Raw genomic sequence first — 18,338 nt, 5'->3', positions numbered from 1 at the left:
GCCTCCCGAAAGGAGGCAAAGAGTCACACAATACACTCGCCACGCCCCGAAGACTCGTAGGTGAGGAGGTCGGCGAGGAGTTTCCGTCCAAAGGGGAAAGGGCCGATGACCTCCGCTTCCCCTGCCAGTAATACTCGGAAGAAGCGTTGAATGATGGCTTCCTCGGGTGAAGGCCCCACCTGGGTTGATGGGAGCGTCTTCAACGGCGCAGTCCCACGCTGACCAAAACGCACGATAAAGCGGGTGTGTCGAATTCCGGAAAACACGCAGACCGCTCCCTCCGGCGCAGGTTAATTTTCCCTGCTGCGGGAGGGGTAGAAGGCAGATGTGGCTGGCTGAGAATCCCTTCCGCGGTGCTATCTCACGCAGAGAACAACAAGCCAAAAAGGGGTCTCCGAATTCCGACGTCCTTTTTCTGGGAAATCCATCCACGGCGACATGTCCGCTCGCCCGGCAAAAGCTCCTCCAGGAAGAATCGGCATTCCTGCCTCCGTCTAACCGCCGATACGTTGGGGGGGAGACAGCATTCTGGTAGATAGCTGTGTGATAACCGGGTAGTCCTGGGCCATGCCGGTCACCGGACCAAATCACACACACGTACGTTGGCGGGTTACACACATGACTGGCCGGTCATGTGCGCCGTATTTATTTCCTTGCAACATCGACGCCCCCGGGCGCCGGAACGGCAAACTAATATTATCACATCCCTCCCCCCTTTATTAATGGATGCAAACAATTTGTTCAAGGTGAGTAGCGCGATACTGGTCGTCGAATTCTGGCACTTCGACGCAGGACAGGAGTACTGGGTGTTGTGACAGCAAGTTCCGTTTCCCTCGCCACGTCTTCCCTGGGATCTTGCCTAGACTCGGTGTCGTGAAGGCGATCCGGAGTTAGCTGCCTCTGACCCACGTCCAAGCTTGGAGCCAGACCTGTAGCTACTGGGCTGCCCGACTCTTGGTTGTCTGCACTTAGTTCCTCAGGGGCTGGCGGATGTGATCCAGATGTCGAGTTAAACGCCGTCCGTCCTCCAGTAGAACATCCATGGACGAAGTGCGTTGTTCGGTGACGACTGCAGGGAGCCACGCAGGACCTGGACGGAAGTTCCTTGCGAACACCTGGTCACCAGGGTGACCCAAAACCCTGGGTCTTGTTCCTTGGTCGCATCTGATTTTCTGCTTAAGTTGCTTCTGTAGCACCTTAGTCCTGAGGTCTGGGTGTAGCAGGTCCAACGCAGTCCTCAGCTTCCGCCCCAACAACAGCTCCGACGGACAGCAACCCGTGACCTCGTGAGGCGTTGACCTGTAAGTCAGGAGCATGCGGGCAATTTGAGTGCGAATATCTCCAGGGCCAGCCTTCCGCAACTTGTTTTTGACCGTCTGCACTGCCCGCTCTGCAGCACCGTTAGACGCTGGATGATACGGTGGCACCAGCATTCGCCTCACCCCGTTTTTCTTGAGGAATGTGGAGTAGAGCTCACTGGTAAATGCTGGCCCATTATCCGACACGACCACATCTGGAAGGCCTTGGTTTGCGAACATAATTCGCATGCAGGAAATAGTTGCTTCAGCCGAGGGTGTCGAGACCGGGAACACTTCAATCCACTTAGAGAAAGCATCGACTGCGATAAAAAAATAGGTGTTCCTGTAAGGACCGGCATAGTCCACATGCAGCCGTGACCACGGTTTCTCCGGGAACGGCCAGGGCATGACAGGCACTGGTCGTGACACTCTTTGATGCTCCTGGCACATACGGCACCTTTGAATGGTTATCGCTATGTCGTTATCCAAGCTAGGCCACCACACATGGCTACGCGCAACTGCCTTCATTTTGGACAGTCCTGGATGACTCTCATGCAGCAACTGGAGGACTTCCCTTTGTAAGGATTTTGGAACAATGACTCTGTTGCCCCACAATAGACAATTCCCTTGCACACTCATCTCATGAAAGCGCGTCTCGTAGGGTCTTCCCTCTGACCCTAGGTTGTCTGGCAGCCTGACCACAACGCTGCTCTTACTTTCGACAGCACCGGGTCTCTGGAGGTAGCTGCCGCAACAGCATTTGACGACAGTACCCCCGGGTATGCTCCTTCGAGCATTAACACTTCGGCAGGGCAGTCAACAACAAATTCGGCAGTTGGCAGAGGTAGCCGGCTTAACCCATCGGCATGTGCAATTAGTGAACCCGGCCTATACTTCAGGTCGTAACTGTACCCCGACAGCAGCAAGGCCCACCTTAGCACTCTCGGAGAACAGGATTCGGGAACTGGTTTGTCTGCTGCGAGCAGGCCGAGCAGCGGTTTGTGATCTGTGACGGCCTCGAAATGCCGGCCCCATAAGTACTGCCTGAACTTTGTAACGCCAAATACAAGGCTCAATGCCTCCTTGTCTAATTGGCTGTAGTTTTTCTCTGCGGTTGCCAGGCTGCGGGAAGCAAAACCAATGGGGCGCTCTTCTCCAGATGGCTCTCGCTGCGCCAGTACTGCTCCAATACCGAAGGGAGAGGCATCAGTGACAAGCACAGTTGGCTTTCCTGGGTCAAAGTGTGCCAATATAGCAGCAGAGGCCAATAGCTCCTTGCTTCTCCGAAATGCCTGCTCTTCATCAGTTTCCCAGCGCCACGGTGTTCCCGACGCCAACAAACTATTGAGCGGCTGTAACACGGCAGAAAGGTTTGGCAAGAATCTTCTGTAAAAATTAACCAACCCGAGGTAACTCTGAAGTTCCTTGACCGCTCGGGGTGCGGGGGCTTCCAGCACTGCTTCAGTCTTAGCCGGGTTTGGACGCAGCCCAGCCGCACTAATGATATGACCCAAGTACTGGACTTCTGGTTTCAAGAATTCGCATTTGGATAACTTCAGCCGCAGTCCCGCGGTTTTCAGGCGATCCAACACTCGGCCCAAGTTCTCCCAATGCTCTTTGTCACTGGTTCCTGTGACCAGAATATCGTCAAAGTACACTACGACATGGTCAAGGTCGTGCAAAAGATTTTCCATCTCTCGCTGAAATATAGCTGGAGCTGATGAAACCCCGAACGGCAGCCTTGTGAATCGGTATAACCCCCTCGGAGTGTTAATGGTGACTAGCTCTTGGCACTTCTCATCGAGTGGGACCTGCTCCAACATCACAAGTGGCGACGAAGATGGGACTGACGAACCGCACGGGCACAGCACAATCGCAAGTCGTCATGCCTGTCGTGGGGAAGCTGGATTCGTTCGACCCGAGTACATCGGAGTGGGCGGAATACCGTGAGCGGGCCGAGCTGTACTTCATCGCGAACGACATCCCGAGCGACAAGCAGACAGCTGTATTTTTGACATGCTGCGGTCCAGAGACTTATTCTCTGCTACGAGGCCTCCTAGCACCAAGCAGGCCCGCCCAAGCAGGACTGACCGAAATTTTTACTACACTTGGCAAGCACTACGCCCCCCGCGTATCAGAAGTAGTGGCAAGTTTCAAGTTTTTCTCAAGGCATCGAAAAGAGGGGGAGACCGTAAGTGACTACATTGCCTCGTTGAAGAAGTTAGCCGAAGACTGCAATTCGCAACATTTCGAGAGCGCATGTTGCGCGACCAGATAGTCAGCGGAATCAATGACGTAACCATGCAAACACGGCTGCTGGAACGACGTGTTTAACCTTCGAAACTGCGAAGGACACCGTCGTAGCGATGGAAGCTGCGCGTAAAGATTCACGCGCATTGAGCCGTCAGCAAGCACAGCTACTATCTGACGAAGCTCCGGAGCAAGCGAACGTTGTCGCCTCGGGGAAAAATGATTGCTGTTGCTTTCGTTGCGGGGGAGGTCATTCTACGCGTTCGTGTAGGCACGGCAACACGATCTGTCACAACTGCCGTCAAAAAGGGCACCTTGCAAGAGTTTGCAGAGTTCAGCCGGGGAGTAGAAATGTCGACCGGAGCCAGTCTAGTCGCAGCCGGTCTAGTCGCGTGAACAACCTGGGCGACCTGCCTGTCTCTGCTGAAGAGCCCGAAGTTTTCGACTTGTGGACGCTTCACACAGCTAGTTCGGAGCCAATGCGCATAGCGGTTGAAGATAACGGCGTAACGCTCGATATGGAGTTGGACACCGGCGCAAGTGTGTCGACCATTGATGAAGGCAAGTTCGCCGAGCTTTTTCCGTCGGTGCCGTTGGAGCCATCGAGTGTGCAGCTGAGAAGTTTTTTCGGCGACATGAAACGCGTCCAGGGAAAGCTGGAAGCATTGGTCAAACTTGGCGACAAGGAGCGCCAGCTGCCACTATTTGTCGTGAAAGGGGCGTGTCCTACGCTGTTTGGACGAAGCTGGATGAAGGCCTTCAAGCTAGGCATCGCTCAGACGGAGGGAGTCAACGTCGTGAAGTTTACGGAAGACCTGGTAAGCCAATATCACGAAGTTTTTTCGGAGCAGCTTGGCACGTTTCACGGCGTTGCAGCTTCTATATCCGTACAAAAGGGCGCGAAGCCACGTTTTGTCAAGGCACGTCCGATACCATTTGCTTTGCGTGATCGCGTTTTTGAAGAACTACAGAGGATGGAACGGGAAGGCGTTATCAAACCGGTGAAAACGTCTCAGTGGGCCGCGCCCATCGTTCCTGTATTGAAGCGCGACGGCCGGGTTCGGGTCTGCGGCGATTTTAAGACTACCATAAACCCGGTGACAGTCGTCGAGTCCTACCCCATTCCTAGGATTGAGGAACTTTTTGCGCGGCTTACAGGGGGCAAGAAGTTCACAAAGCTTGACTTGCAAGACGCCTACCAGCAGGTCCCACCCTCGTCGCCACTTGTGATAACCGGGTAGTCCTGGGCCATGCCGGTCACCGGACCAAATCACACACACGTACGTTGGCGGGTTACACACATGACTGGCCGGTCATGTGCGCCGTATTTATTTCCTTGCAACATCGACGCCCCCGGGCGCCGGAACGGCAAACTAATATTATCACAAGCTGCACACTCAATGGCGTCTGCCTCGACGAATTTTAAGGCCAAACGTAACAGCTCCTCTGCCGCCCGGAAAATCTCGGCTGGCCAGCGCTCACAACCGCTGGGCACGAAGAGAAAGGCTGGTGATGAGGGCGACGTCCTGGCTTGGAACCGCAACTGCGAACTCCCAACAAACTCCCAAACCACCTCACAATGATCGACAGCAGCAAAGCGAACCACACAACACAATGCCACGCCGCGATCAAGCGCCTTGGACTCGCTAAAAACTCTCCAGGCTTCTCAAGACACACAAAGAAATGAAAAACCCGCTACTTTAAAATTTTGGCAGAATTTCGTGCCGCCAAAGCTACAACACTCATGGATGAGGAGATGCCTACAAGAGGGATCATTTTGCCGTCCAAGCAAAACAACACCAAAAGCAGATATAATCTGGCTCTAGATCCCTGAAACAACCAATTTTAAAACACGTCTGCTCCTACCATCCGCACTGCTATGTAGCGTTACCTTCTCATATCTAACTACACGAAAAACAACCAACACAACTTTCACATGAAGACTGACTAAAATCTACACAAGATATCTGTGCGTATTCTCTACGCTCACTGAAAACAAACTCAAAACGTAGCCGCTATTACCTACTTGAGACACAACCTGACGTACTCAAACACTTTCACAACAGATTCAGCTGCGTCATACAACTGTCTGAAACGTGTCCCTATCCTTAATGTTCGGTAAAGCGTAACGCTTAGCTTGCGTGATCACACGACCAGTAAGTCATCAATAAAAGTAAACAAAACAGAGGGAATAAATATCGCGTACTAACAGGCTGTGTGGTCAATGCCACCCGTCCCTGAGAGCCACTCTGATAAAGAACGCACTGCGCTCTGCTGTGCTCTTTAGCTCTACACTGCTCGCATTCATAGAGCGCTGAAACATTAACACGCATCACTAACCGTACGCCACATCCCTAGAAACTCAACTTCTCTAAACACGCGACAGAACCTAAATGTTAACGAAAAACAACACGCAAAGAAAATAACTCTTGATGCCGTACACCTCGGGAGCACCTGACGTAATCTGCGTTAGATTCGTGCTGAATATCAGGCCCAACATGCTTGTCAATCCTGACAGTGGTCCATGAAAATAGCCACATTCAGCGCCAAACCTGAGCATTTCAAAAACCGCTTTGGTTTTACTCTAAAACCTTCCTCAAAATTGCTCATTTGCTCCCTTAAAATGGGTGACAGTATACTACTTCGCGCTATACATAAAAACATAAACAAGTGAAATTCGGTTCCGCTCGACAAACGCTACCACTGCTTCACAATTAGCGGTCGTACCAATTTTCACATATGACTACCGTGACTCGATCTTACGCGGTCAGCTCACTTCCGTGCGGGTCACTGCTTCCGCACAAGTTACTCATAATATTGCGCCCACAACTATTTCGCACAATGCTTATAGGCTCAATAAAAGAAACACATACATCGCTTAAAAATACCCGAAAGTAAAAAACTGCTTAGCTAAACAAACTAGTCGCGGAGATGACAAAAGAACACTACATCAAACTAGAATAACCTTACAAAAAAAAAGTTCTTTTGACGAACACATTCTCCGACAAGCTTACAGGTTTCTTCCCCTTTTTAGTCGTACTCGTGGCGGTCGCGGTCTTGGCGGCATTTTAGATCGCCAGAGACTACAATGAGCGCGCGCCATTAGCTGTATTTCTCCGTCACGCCTCGTTCGGGAAATCAGACTGCTTCCTTCACAAAGGCGAAGGGGATGCCAGAGACGCGGGGGAAAGAGTGGCAGTCCTCTCCTTTTGTTTGCTCTCGCCCGGCGCTCTGCTCCTCCTGCCTTGCGTCTAGGAATACCTCGACATGGTTGTCCCCGCAAACTTGTACCTGTCGAAGGCACCCTCCGTCGTGGGGATGCGCATTGTTCTCCCCCGCTTCCCCTCTTTCGCCGCTTGCACCTTGCTGCGCGCCCCGAAGGACGTTTCCCTGAACTGCCCGATGACCTGTCCTTTTTCTTTCTGCGCTGCGGCGGTCGCTTGCACCCGACTGTACGCCTCAAAGGGCGTTTTCTCAAACTACCCGCTCGCCTGTCCTGTGTTTCGCTCTGCCGTGTGCCACCTGTCTCAACACTTCGCGGCGCCGCACGAGTCCGCTTTTTTCTTTTGCGGCGACGTTTGCGAACATTTCCCCGATTACGGTGGACTTTACTCTGGATTGCGACGTCGGCATCTTCACAACTCATGGATGCTTGTGCGCCACTTTCTCTCTTGCTTAAATCAATCGACTTCTCCGCTCCGTTGCACTGTCGGGCCAATTGATCTGTGCTCTCATTTGCAAAAACTACAGCTGGGCCCTTCTCGACAGTATGGCTCTCTACCCTCTCACACTCTGGGATATTTCCTCCGCTATCAAAAGGAACTTTTTTAGAGAGGCCCTCTCCGATAGTACTGTCTTTCTGGAGCGTCGCGTCACCGCTACGTTTAGGACTAGCGTTGTCCTCTTCTCCTTCGACTTCCGGAAGGCCATTCACGTGTTGGGGTGCGAGGGAAGTCTCCAACTCCTCGATGACCCTATTAGGGCGGCTGGAACTAGGCTCGGTCCCACACGGAGTGCCTTTCGGAATCCTTTCATACTCGATACCAGCCGCGGTCTCGTCTTCCATTTGCTCGGCCTTCGCACAATGAGAGAAACGCATACATTTATCAGGCGCGGTTTCACTATCCGCGACCTGTCTCTCGGTTTTCTCCGCAGAAGGCTCCGTGCGCATGTCGCACTCGTAGAGACGCGTACCTTTACCTGGTGGTATCTCACAAGGAGCGGCTTTCTCTGTGGCTTTAAAGTGCACCGCACTCGCCACTTCTTCGCACCTTTCGTGCGCAACCTCTGCGGACGTCTGACTTCTCCGCCGCATTGCCTCAACTTTACGCTCCAACCTTCCAATCTCTTCGTCTAAGGCTCGCTCGCGTTCTTCTCTTGTTTTTCTCTCTCCTCTCTTCTCTTTTCTCGCTCTTCAAACCTTTTGAAAGCTATCAACGCGCAGTTAATGTCCTCCTCACTGGACTCCCTAATAATCAGCTTCCACATATTTGTCCTTGCCATTTTATTATCTACTTTGATGCCGAGATGCTCGCACACAAACAAAAGCTCATCTTTCAGCATCGTCCTCAAATCCATGACTGCCGCTTTGCTTTGGTCCTGCTCACACATAATTAGGTGATCCCTCAAACTCACTCGTTACGCATAACTAGGTGATCTACCTAACCCACAAAAACACAATCCAGCTTCTACACTACTCAAGTGTAAATGCAAAATGAAGCCTGGAAAGTCATAGCAAAGACCAAGCACTCACCACAAACGCAGCACCATGTCGCAAGGTCCATCCCACCGCTGCCAACCAGTTGTTAGGAGTGGGGTTCGGCGGGTCTCGTTACGGTAGCTGGCTCCCGCCGTCCGTCCCCATAGCCGATGATTTCCCAGTGAGGAGGCGCGTTCTTTCAAGAAGGAACGTAGATTTATTTACATGGTTAAGAGATTGGAGTGAAAAGAGAGAGCAGAGAAATAACGTCAAAAGTCCTCGGCTTTTATAGCCCCGAAACCGTCACTGCAGAAGCACAGGCAAACCGGTGTCAGCGTCTCCCGCCAATCCGGTGACCTGTCGTCCTGGCGTCCGGCCTCCCGAAAGGAGGCAAAGAGTCACACAATACACTCGCCACGCCCCGAAGACTCGTAGGTGAGAAGGTCGGCGAGGAGTTTCCGTCCAAAGGGGAAAGGGCCGATGACCTCCGCTTCCCCTGCCAGTAATACTCGGAAGAAGCGTTGAATGATGGCTTCCTCGGGTGAAGGCCCCACCTGGGTTGATGGGAGCGTCTTCAACGGCGCAGTCCCACGCTGACCAAAACGCACGATAAAGCGGGTGTGTCGAATTCCGGAAAACACGCAGACCGCTCCCTCCGGCGCAGGTTAATTTTCCCTGCTGCGGGAGGGGTAGAAGGCAGATGTGGCTGGCTGAGAATCCCTTCCGCGGTGCTATCTCACGCAGAGAACAACAAGCCAAAAAGGGGTCTCCGAATTCCGACGTCCTTTTTCTGGGAAATCCATCCACGGTGACATGTCCGCTCGCCCGGCAAAAGCTCCTCCAGGAAGAATCGGCATTCCTGCCTCCGTCTAAGCGCCGATACGGGGGGGGGGGAGACAGCATTCTGGTAGATAGCTGCACACTCAATGGCGTCTGCCTCGACGAATTTTAAGGCCAAACGTAACAATGCGTAACCGGACAAGGAGGAGTTTGCAGCCGTGTAGGCCGCTGTGTTATGGACGATATGAAGTACGAATCCGTAACATTCTTACGAGTTACTAGGTGAGTCATCAGTGGCTTGCGTACCTTCCTATCCAGGATGCTGCGAGGGAACGATGTTCTCGTCGGATTTCTTGCCGCCAACGAAATACCGGGAAGAGAGGCGTGACGATGGCGACTGTGGAAGTTCTTCTGATTTACTGAAGCCACCCACTGATGCCGCAATTCAGGCGATGAAGGAAAACGACGCAGCGCGAACATGCCACACTTGCACTCATCGCGTGGCGTACTGTGCTGTGGACACACGATTGCACCTAAAAGATTTCTCTTCTGCTGCTTGTTCGTTCACTCGTACACAACACAGTGATGGCCAGACGACTTGCTATGCAAATTCAGTAAATTTTCTGCCATGGTAGTCACTTCGTATCGGAGACGGGTGCACAACACAGCCACACAAACGCGTACCGAAGCAACACAAACACAGCAGTGGCGCAGCCCAAAGCACGATGGCAACACTGAGAGCATACCCTCTACCCCTGCAGCTCAATGGTTCGAGGCTGCTCCTGTGAAAAGGTGTATAGGATGGCTTGAAAAACAGTGTTGTGTTTACCTGGCAGTAAATAAAGAACTTGTGCTTTCTTTTGAGAGTAGAAGAACACTTTTTGTGAAAAAAAAATATTTTGTCATTTTTTTTTAGTTTGGGCATATATGGGTTAAAAATACTGCTTTATTGTTAATTTCGAGGCTCTGACTTACTAATGTTTGAAGTTTGAAAGACAGGACGCAGAAGAAAACGTGCTCTGTTTTCGGAAAAAGACGTAATTCTATTCCCATTCCGTTCCGTGCAAAAGGCGCTTAATTCCATTCTCATTCCATTCCTCCAAGCGTTGTCCCCATTCCATTCCGGGATCGGGAAAATGTGGAATGATTCTGGAGTTACTCCAATTCTGGTGGGGCAACTCCGCAACACTGATGGGAAGCATTAAAGCAGCGCTTAAAGTCTCCCTTCATTGGAGGGGGGCTCTCAGAGGGAGGCGACCTATGTACGTACATACACACATACATACAGCCCCTCCTTAAGAAATGGAAGGGGGGCCGGGCCCTCCCGAGCTCCCCCTGTCTTAAGCCCTGCATTAAAGCACACACTCTTTGCGCTATTAGCATTGTCTGATGACTGGATGTTATTTTCCTCTTCTGCCATGCTATATTATGTTAACGCGATTCCTTGCCCGACATGACACCTGTATAGAGTGTTTTTGTGAAGGAGTTACAAGCACCAGCGTGGCACTCTCGTAGAAGACCCGACTGCCACACAGAGGGCGCTGGTTAAAATCCCATCCGATCCTAGAAATTCGTTTCTCATTTAATTTTTTCTTATATCACGCGATAGCGGTCACGGACACCGGCGGCGGCGGACAACTATGGTGCCAAAGTCAGCTGTTGTGATCTCATAACAGCTTTCGCTGTAACAAACTTCAGCGCCGACAATGCCCTCTCCACTTTTACCTGCATGACAGGCGCGCGAAAGTCAACTTGCGTTAATATAAACATCTCTGGTTGCCACTGTTTTCGTTTTTCGCACAATTTCAACATATCTTTGCTTTGGAATTCCTGCCTGAGGTACGCACTAATACTGTACCCTGAGATATTCATAACTGCTCACGTTGCATGAGCTCAGTTGTTCCGGATTGCGAAGTTTTCTCGTGAACCAAAAAACAATTGAAAAAATTTCGGTTTCACTCCAGAACGAAATAATAAAGTTTCGGTTACGTTTTCGTTCCGGTCAAAAATATCAATTTTCGTTTTCGGTTTTTGTTCCGTTCCGACACCCTGTTAGCAGCGTTTATGGGATAAGCAAACCCAAAATAAAGGACATGTCATCAAGCCGAATCTTGGATATTGGCCACCAGTATCCAGGTCACGCCTCACACAAGTAACACTTACTAGGCTTCAAATAGGACACACCCACAGCACACATGCATACCTTTTGTCCGATGGTGATCCACCTGTGTGTGATAAATGCGCTTCCCACTGTTTCCGTTTTCCCGCCGACACCAAGTACCATTGCATCCAGCGATGTTCATAGGTAGGGAACCGCTTTTTAAATACGAATCCTTGTTCGCGTTTTTAAGGGATGTAAATAGTTTTCACATCATGTTTTCAGGCAACCCGTAGCACGACCTCTGATTAGCGGTTGCTGCTGCGGTGGCTACATTAAAATAGCACCTGCCTCACGGCCCTTGGACACAAGGGCTGTTGATGAAGCATTCGTGCCGTCTCCATCTTTCTGTAGTTTCATTATCATGACCACTTGTCATTGATCCTCACTGCACACATCACGTCACTCTGATAATTTTAATATCCATATGTTTTAGCCGCCCTAGGGCACGGAATTTTAGGCCCCTATACAGCCACGTAACATTATCATAGCTCACCTCCCTTTCAGACCATCGTAAACCACGGACCATTGTTACTCCTTTATCATTTTTCATGGCGCTCTTTGGCCAAGCATGGCCCTTGCGCCAATAAAACCCATATATAATCATCAAAGGGTTGGTGGCGTCTGGTATCATATTAGTTCACACTGAAAAGGTGTAAGACTCGCTAATGATCGGTTCCTGTAAGAATTCTGTCGTGTTACCTTCAATAAACCTTTTAACACTTTCGTGACCGCGCCTATTCCCATCGATAGTATGTTATCGATGACTTCAAGATCAAGTTTTGGCACTCTCTGAGCGGTTCTGGACAGCTCACGCAATACAGAGCATAAAATAACATGTTTTTTATCAGTTTTGTTTGCGAGTTTGTTTTTACCACCGCGGGGAGATTTTTAAAGCTCGTTCGCAGTCGGGTAGGTGAGCGCTCGTTGTTTCAGACTTCGCGTCGACGCCGCTCGCGGGTGCTCCACAGAAACGGGGAATTTCGACGGATTCCGATTAATATGAGCGGGAATCTCTGGATGATGGTAGCAGCACAGACACGAAACATGACTTCAATTCACCAGGCGAAGTCGTACGGACGGCGGAAGTGCATCAAACCTCCCTGGAACATCAGCAGCTATCCGCCGGTAAGTTTCGTCTTCTCCTCGGGTCGTTTTATCGCTGCCGCGCGTCGATGTAAACGTATCCGGTGCGTTCTAAACACAACAGCTCTTATCTGCAAGGTGTTAACTTCATTCGGGCGGGAGCATTTGGCGCCGGCTGCAGAAAGAGCGCAGTTCTCTTCGCGAAGACGTCGCGGAGCGGACTTTGACCCAACGCTCCGGCGTGCTGCGCGGCGGCGTCTTCATGTTGTTTTTTGCGCAGAAGTCGTCAGAGAGACATGCAACCACACAGATAAGTATGCGTGGACGCATACTTTCGAAAAGCCAACATACAGTGAGAGGGACGGATCCATGGAGGGATGTTACCGTAGAGAAGATGAGCAAGTTCGTCTCACTCCATGTGTACATGGTAATCGTTGAAGTCCCATGCTTGCATTGGTGTTGGGGTCGACGACACGTATTTCCAGACCTTCGTCTACCGTCAGTGATGCCACGGAAAAGGTTCAAGGCTTCTTGAGTGTCTCTGATCTGAAGAAGACGACCGTCGCATCCCACGAGAATCTTCACCACGTGTCTTCTCTGTTGCAACACATGAACGATTTTTCTACGCTATCTTTTAACCCCGTCGGAACCTTTCAGTGAATGAGAAAATGGTGAAATGTGAAGGTCGGTATGGTATTCGGCAGTATATGAGCGAGAAATAGGTGAAATGAGAGTACGATTATGGATTTTTGCAGATTTGGAACAGGCTACACTGTTCATTTCAACAAATGCACAGGAAAATTGAAAAGTACCAGAACTGCAAACTATGCTAGGAAAGCTGAACAGAAAAAAAAAATTTTTTCCCGAAACATGCGCAGCCAGCCTTTGTTTCACCGCGTCGAGAACCTGCATCGCGCGGAGGCCTGATAGGCACTAGTGCCTATATTCTTGTATTTATGTAAATAATCTTTGTACTTACAGAGCTTATATTTCCACTATTATTCTACGAGGGCTTTGCGTTCAAAACATATATTTCGATTTTTTTAATGTTTAACCTTTGCAGAGTAGCATTGATGTTTTTATCAATCTTTCTTTTTGATGCATTTTTCTTTGTTTGATATTTTTTTTATTTTATTAGAAACAAAACCGTTGTTTGAAATTAATACTGTTGGAAAGACCAATTCTTCCTCTATCATTTGATACCCTACACTTTAGCATCAATTATAATTCTTTGGCAGGGAAAAAATATTTCCTAGACTAGCCAAAAACAACCGATTTTTCCGCGGTCACGAAAATGTTAATCCTTTTAATTCATATAAGGGTACGTAAAGCTGCCTACAAACAACGCTTTCACGGTTTTCGCCCAAGGTTTACCACACTTTTACTCTAAAAAGACAGGGCGTGCAAACACGGACACAAGAAAGAAGTCAGGACACCACAAACGCCGACTAACAACGGAAGGACTTCGTAGTTGACGTCGCTCACTCGTCGTAGCACTTTGTAAGGGCCGAAATACCGACTGAGAAGCTTTTCAGAAAGACCTTTGCGGCGCACGGGGGCCCATACCAACACTTGGTCACCCGGTTGGTAATCGACTTGTCTGTGGCGACTTGTCTGTGGTTGTAGCGCCATGTGTCGACGTCCTGTTGTTTCTTGATGTTCACGCGGGCCAGTTGGCGTGCTTCCTCGGCTCGTTGCACAAAACACTCAGCATCTTCGTCAAGATTGTCGATGTTGTCAATGTCGCAGGGGAGCATTGCATCCAACATCGTCTGGACATCACGACCGTATAGGAGACGAAACGGCGTGAAGCGTGTGGTCTCTTGCGTAGCGGTATTGTACGCGAATGTTACGTAAGGCAGCACCTCATCCCACGTCTTGTGCTGTACGTCTATGTACATAGACAGCATATCAGTCATCGTTTTGTTCAGCCTTTCGGTCAATCCGTTTGTCTGTGGGTGATAGGCTGTTGTCTTGTGATGCGTGGTGCAACTTAGCTGAAAAACCTGCTCAAGGAGCCTTGCCGTAAACGCCGTTCCTCAGTCTGTGATGACGCAGGATGGAGCGCCGTGGCGTAGTAGAACGCTCTCTGCGAAAAACTGAGCGACTTCGGAAGCTGTGCCTTTGGGAAGAGCCTTCGTTTCAGCGTAGCGGGTTAAATAATCTGTAGCGACGATTATCCACTTGTTTCCCGAAGACGACAAGGGAAACGGGCCCAGGAGGTCCATGCCGACTTGATCAAAGGGTGTTCTGGGTGGCTGGATAGGGTTAAGTAACCCCGCAGGCTTAACAGATGGGGACTTTCGGCGCTGGCATTCGCGGCAGGCTTGAACGTATTGTTTAACGCAAGCGGCAAGTTTCGGCCAGTAGTATGACTTGTGTACCCTAACGAGGGTTCGGGTGATGCCCAGGTGGCCAGATGAAGGTTCGTCGTGGCAGGCAAATAGAATTTCGTCACGAAGCCCTGCTGGAACGACCAGTAGATAAGTTTTGTTGCTGGCAGCAGCGTTCTTCTTGTACAGCACGCCCTGTCGCAAACAAAAGGATGACAATCCGCGAGCGATATTCGGGGGCAGAGATACGTTGCGGCCTTCTAGATGTTCCATTATAGGTCGCAATCCAGCGTCTGCTCGCTGCTGTGTAGCTAAGTCTGTTATGCTTACGGCTCCAAGAAAAGGGCAGTCATCTTCGAGGTGTTGAGCGGGAGGTTCAACTGGCGCGCGTGATAACGTGTCTGCATCTTCGTGTGCGTGACCTGACTTATACAAGATAGTGACGTTGTACTCCTGCAGACGTAAGCTCCACCGTGCTAGTCGTCCGGAAGGGTCTCTTAAGTTCGCGAGCCAGCACAGCGAGTGATGATCCGTCACTATCTTGAATGGGCGGCCATAGAGGTACGGTCGAAACTTAGCAAGTGCCCATACGACGGCAAGGCACTCCTTCTCCGTGGTACTGTAGTTGGACTCCGGGCGTGATAGGGTGCGACTTGCGTAAGCGATGACTCTTTCAACTCCCTCCTGCCGCTGTACGAGTACCGCGCCCAGACCGATGTTACTGGCGTCGGTGTGAATTTCTGTTTCGGCTTCCTCGTCGAAGTGCCCAAGAACAGGAGGTGATGCCAGGCGATGGCGAAGCTCGGTGAATGCAGTTTCTTGTTCAGAGCTCCAAACGAATGGTGTGTCGGCTCTAGTGAGTCGAGTAAGTGGTTCGGCAATTTTCGAAAAATTGCCTATAAAGCGCCGGTAGTATGCACATAGCCCAAGGAACCGCCGAACACTTTTCTTATCGGCAGGAGTCGGGAAGGCTGCTACAGCGGTGGTTTTCTCGGGGTCAGGACGAACGCCTTCCGCGCTCACAAGATGCCCAAGGAACTTCAGTTCTTCGTAGCCAAAGTGGCATTTCTGTGGCTTTAACGTAAGGTTAGCCGACCGGATTGCCTCGAGTACTTGTCGTAGTCGCTTCAGATGTTCGGAGAAGCTGGCTGAAAATACGACCACGTCATCTAAGTAGACAAGGCAGCTTTGCCACTTTAAGTCGGCTAACACAGTGTCCATCATGCGTTGGAAGGTAGCTGGCGCAGAGCAGAGACCAAACGGGAGCACTCGAAATTCATAGAGGCCATCCGGCGTGACAAAGGCTGTTTTTTCACGGTCGCGTTCATCAACCTCGATTTGCCAATAGCCACTCTTCAAATCAAGGGAAGAAAATACTTCGCTCGCCGTAGCCGGTCAAGAGAGTCATCAATACGCTGGTAGCGGATAAACGTCTTTTTTTGTGACGTTGTTGAGCTTTCTGTAATCGACACAGAAGCGAAGCGTACCATCCTTCTTCTTGACCAGGACGATGGGTGATGACCACGGACTGTTCGAAGGCTGGATAACGCCATCGTCGATCATTTCCTTGACTTGCTCCTTAATGGCTGCGCGTTCTTTCTGCGAGACACGGTATGGCTGTTGGTGGATAGGTCTTGCGTCATCGTGATTATCCTGTGCTGCGTGATTGGTGTACTCACTTTAGACGATTGAGCAAAGCACGTCCTGAATTCAATTAACAGCTCTCGCAAGGCCTTCTTGTGCTCTTCTGACAGTGCGTCGTTGATGTCACATCTGTTACGGCTTGTCCATCGCGGCTACTGTCTTCACACGTAAAACTCTCAATGACGTCCTCCAAGGCTTCAGCGTAGGCGACGGCAGTGCCACGGAACAGATGACGATGCTCATTTGTGAAATTCGTGATCATGACCTCGGCTTGACCGTTCCTAATGTCAACGATGCCTCGTGCCACAGAAATTCCAAGCGCCAGCAACAGGGAGACGTTGCACTCTGCCAGTGTTTCACCATCACTTGTTCCTTCGGAAGTCACCTGAATCATGATACTTGCACGAGGTGGTATTGTCACACTGTCGTCGGAAACACGAAGGGCGGCTGTACGGCAGCAGGTGTCCTTTGACGTAGCCTTGACTGTAGAAAAGGAAATGCAGCGTCTGCGTAGGTCGATTATGGCACCGTATTCCCGAAGAAAGTCCATTCCGAGAATTAATTCGCGGGAGCATTCGCGTAGCACGAGGGAGCTGACCAAAAACGTGGAACTTCGTATTGTAGCCTCGCAGTGCACACACCAAGCGGCGTGACAACATGTCCTCCAGCAGTGCGTACGTGGGACCCTGTCCAAGGCAGGATAACTTTCTTGCAGTAGGCTGGCCAATTTTCCGCTAATAATCGAGTAGTCAGCGCCAGTATCTACTAGAGCAGTTACATTCCGACCGTCGATAAGCACAGGTATGTCCATTAGAAATGTCGCCAGGCTGAGATACATGCGTCCTCGAATTTCCGTCGGTCCGATGTCTCGTCGATTGGAGGTCGAGGTCTTCATCACGTCGATAATCAGCGGCCTCGCCTCGAAAGGTCGCTGGCGTCAGTTTTCCAGGTGAGGGCTCGGAGATCGTCCTTGCGGCATGCGACTCCTGTTGCCCGAATAGGATGGCGACCGTGGTGATGGTGAACGCGACTGACGCCTGGGTGGTAGACCGCTGCCGAGCGATAAAATCTTCAATTTCGGGTGGTCGCTGTCCGAACCGGGGACGGGGTGAATTGGCAGGAAAACCCTGAAGGCCAAGTCGCCGGTACTGGCACTCTCGGTACACGTGACCCGCCTCACCACAGTGGTAGCAGAGCGGTCGTCGGTCCGGCATGCGCCAAATGTCGGATTTACGCGCGGCGGGCCGAGTGTCCTCAAAATAAGGAAACCGCCTGTGCAGACTGAAGTGTGGCATACGGGGTTGCTGCCGATAGCGGCACTGTTGCAGGTGAGATGTGTCGAATGTGTCGGCATAACTGGCGTGCTGGAAGCCTCACCGGAGGTGGTGTCACCGACGACGGGACGGTGCGTCTCAAATCGTCGGCGTAACTCACACGTCGAGGTTCACTTGAAGGTGTGAATGCCTGAAGTGGTGCAGGAACCTGAACAGGTGCTTCGCGACGATGCGCGTCGAGCGCATGCTGCACTTCTTCACGTATGATGCTGGCGATGCAGTTAGGGGTAGGCTGCTGCTGCGCCTGGTGCAACTGTTGCAGTTCGTCGCGGACAACCGAACAGTATAAGCTGCCGAAGCGTTTCCACGTCAGTCGGGAATGATCCTAGGCCGGTAGTATAGGTAGCATTCACATGCCGATCATACTGGTTCCGCTGCTGCAGCGCCTTCTCCATGGCGACGGCTTCAGCTGAGGAACTCCGCAACCGTCTTAGGCGGCACTACGAATGAGTCCACCAAAGAGCTGCTCTTTCACACCTTGCATCAAGTGTCGCTAGCTTCTTGTCTTCAGGCATAGTTTGGGATTGGCTCGGTTGAACAGATGGACCATATCCTCCACGTACATAGCCACATCTTCATTAGGCATCTGAATGCGGGACTGGAGGGCCCATTCAGCTCGCTCTCGACGATCAGGGCTGGAGTACGTCTCGAGGAGCCTGCGACAGAACTCGCGTCCATGATGTTAGGAGGCCCTTGCGGTTCTGGAACCATGTACGAGCACCATCCAGAAGACTGAAGTAGACGTTCCTGAGTTTC

The 18,338-nt window shown here is 51.0% G+C and overlaps 1 protein-coding gene across 1 annotated transcript; it reads right to left on the bottom strand.

Annotated features, from left to right (window-relative positions):
- Nucleotides 1-968: 968 nt before the first annotated feature.
- LOC119391919 (uncharacterized) lies at nucleotides 969-17,977 on the bottom strand. The gene is made up of 4 exons (XM_037659568.1): nucleotides 17,940-17,977; nucleotides 17,626-17,872; nucleotides 16,092-16,203; nucleotides 969-1,618 (listed from the first exon to the last, which is right to left on the bottom strand). The coding sequence occupies exons 1-4, from the start codon at nucleotides 17,975-17,977 to the stop codon at nucleotides 969-971; spliced, it is 1,047 nt and encodes a 348-aa protein (XP_037515496.1).
- Between the last annotated feature and the right edge of the window lie 361 nt (nucleotides 17,978-18,338).

This window comes from Rhipicephalus sanguineus, chromosome 4, assembly GCF_013339695.2.
Source record: "Rhipicephalus sanguineus isolate Rsan-2018 chromosome 4, BIME_Rsan_1.4, whole genome shotgun sequence".
Lineage (NCBI taxonomy): Eukaryota > Metazoa > Arthropoda > Arachnida > Ixodida > Ixodidae > Rhipicephalus > Rhipicephalus sanguineus.
The sequence above is the reverse complement of the archived record's forward strand: the minus strand, read 5'-3'. Positions and strand labels throughout refer to the sequence as shown.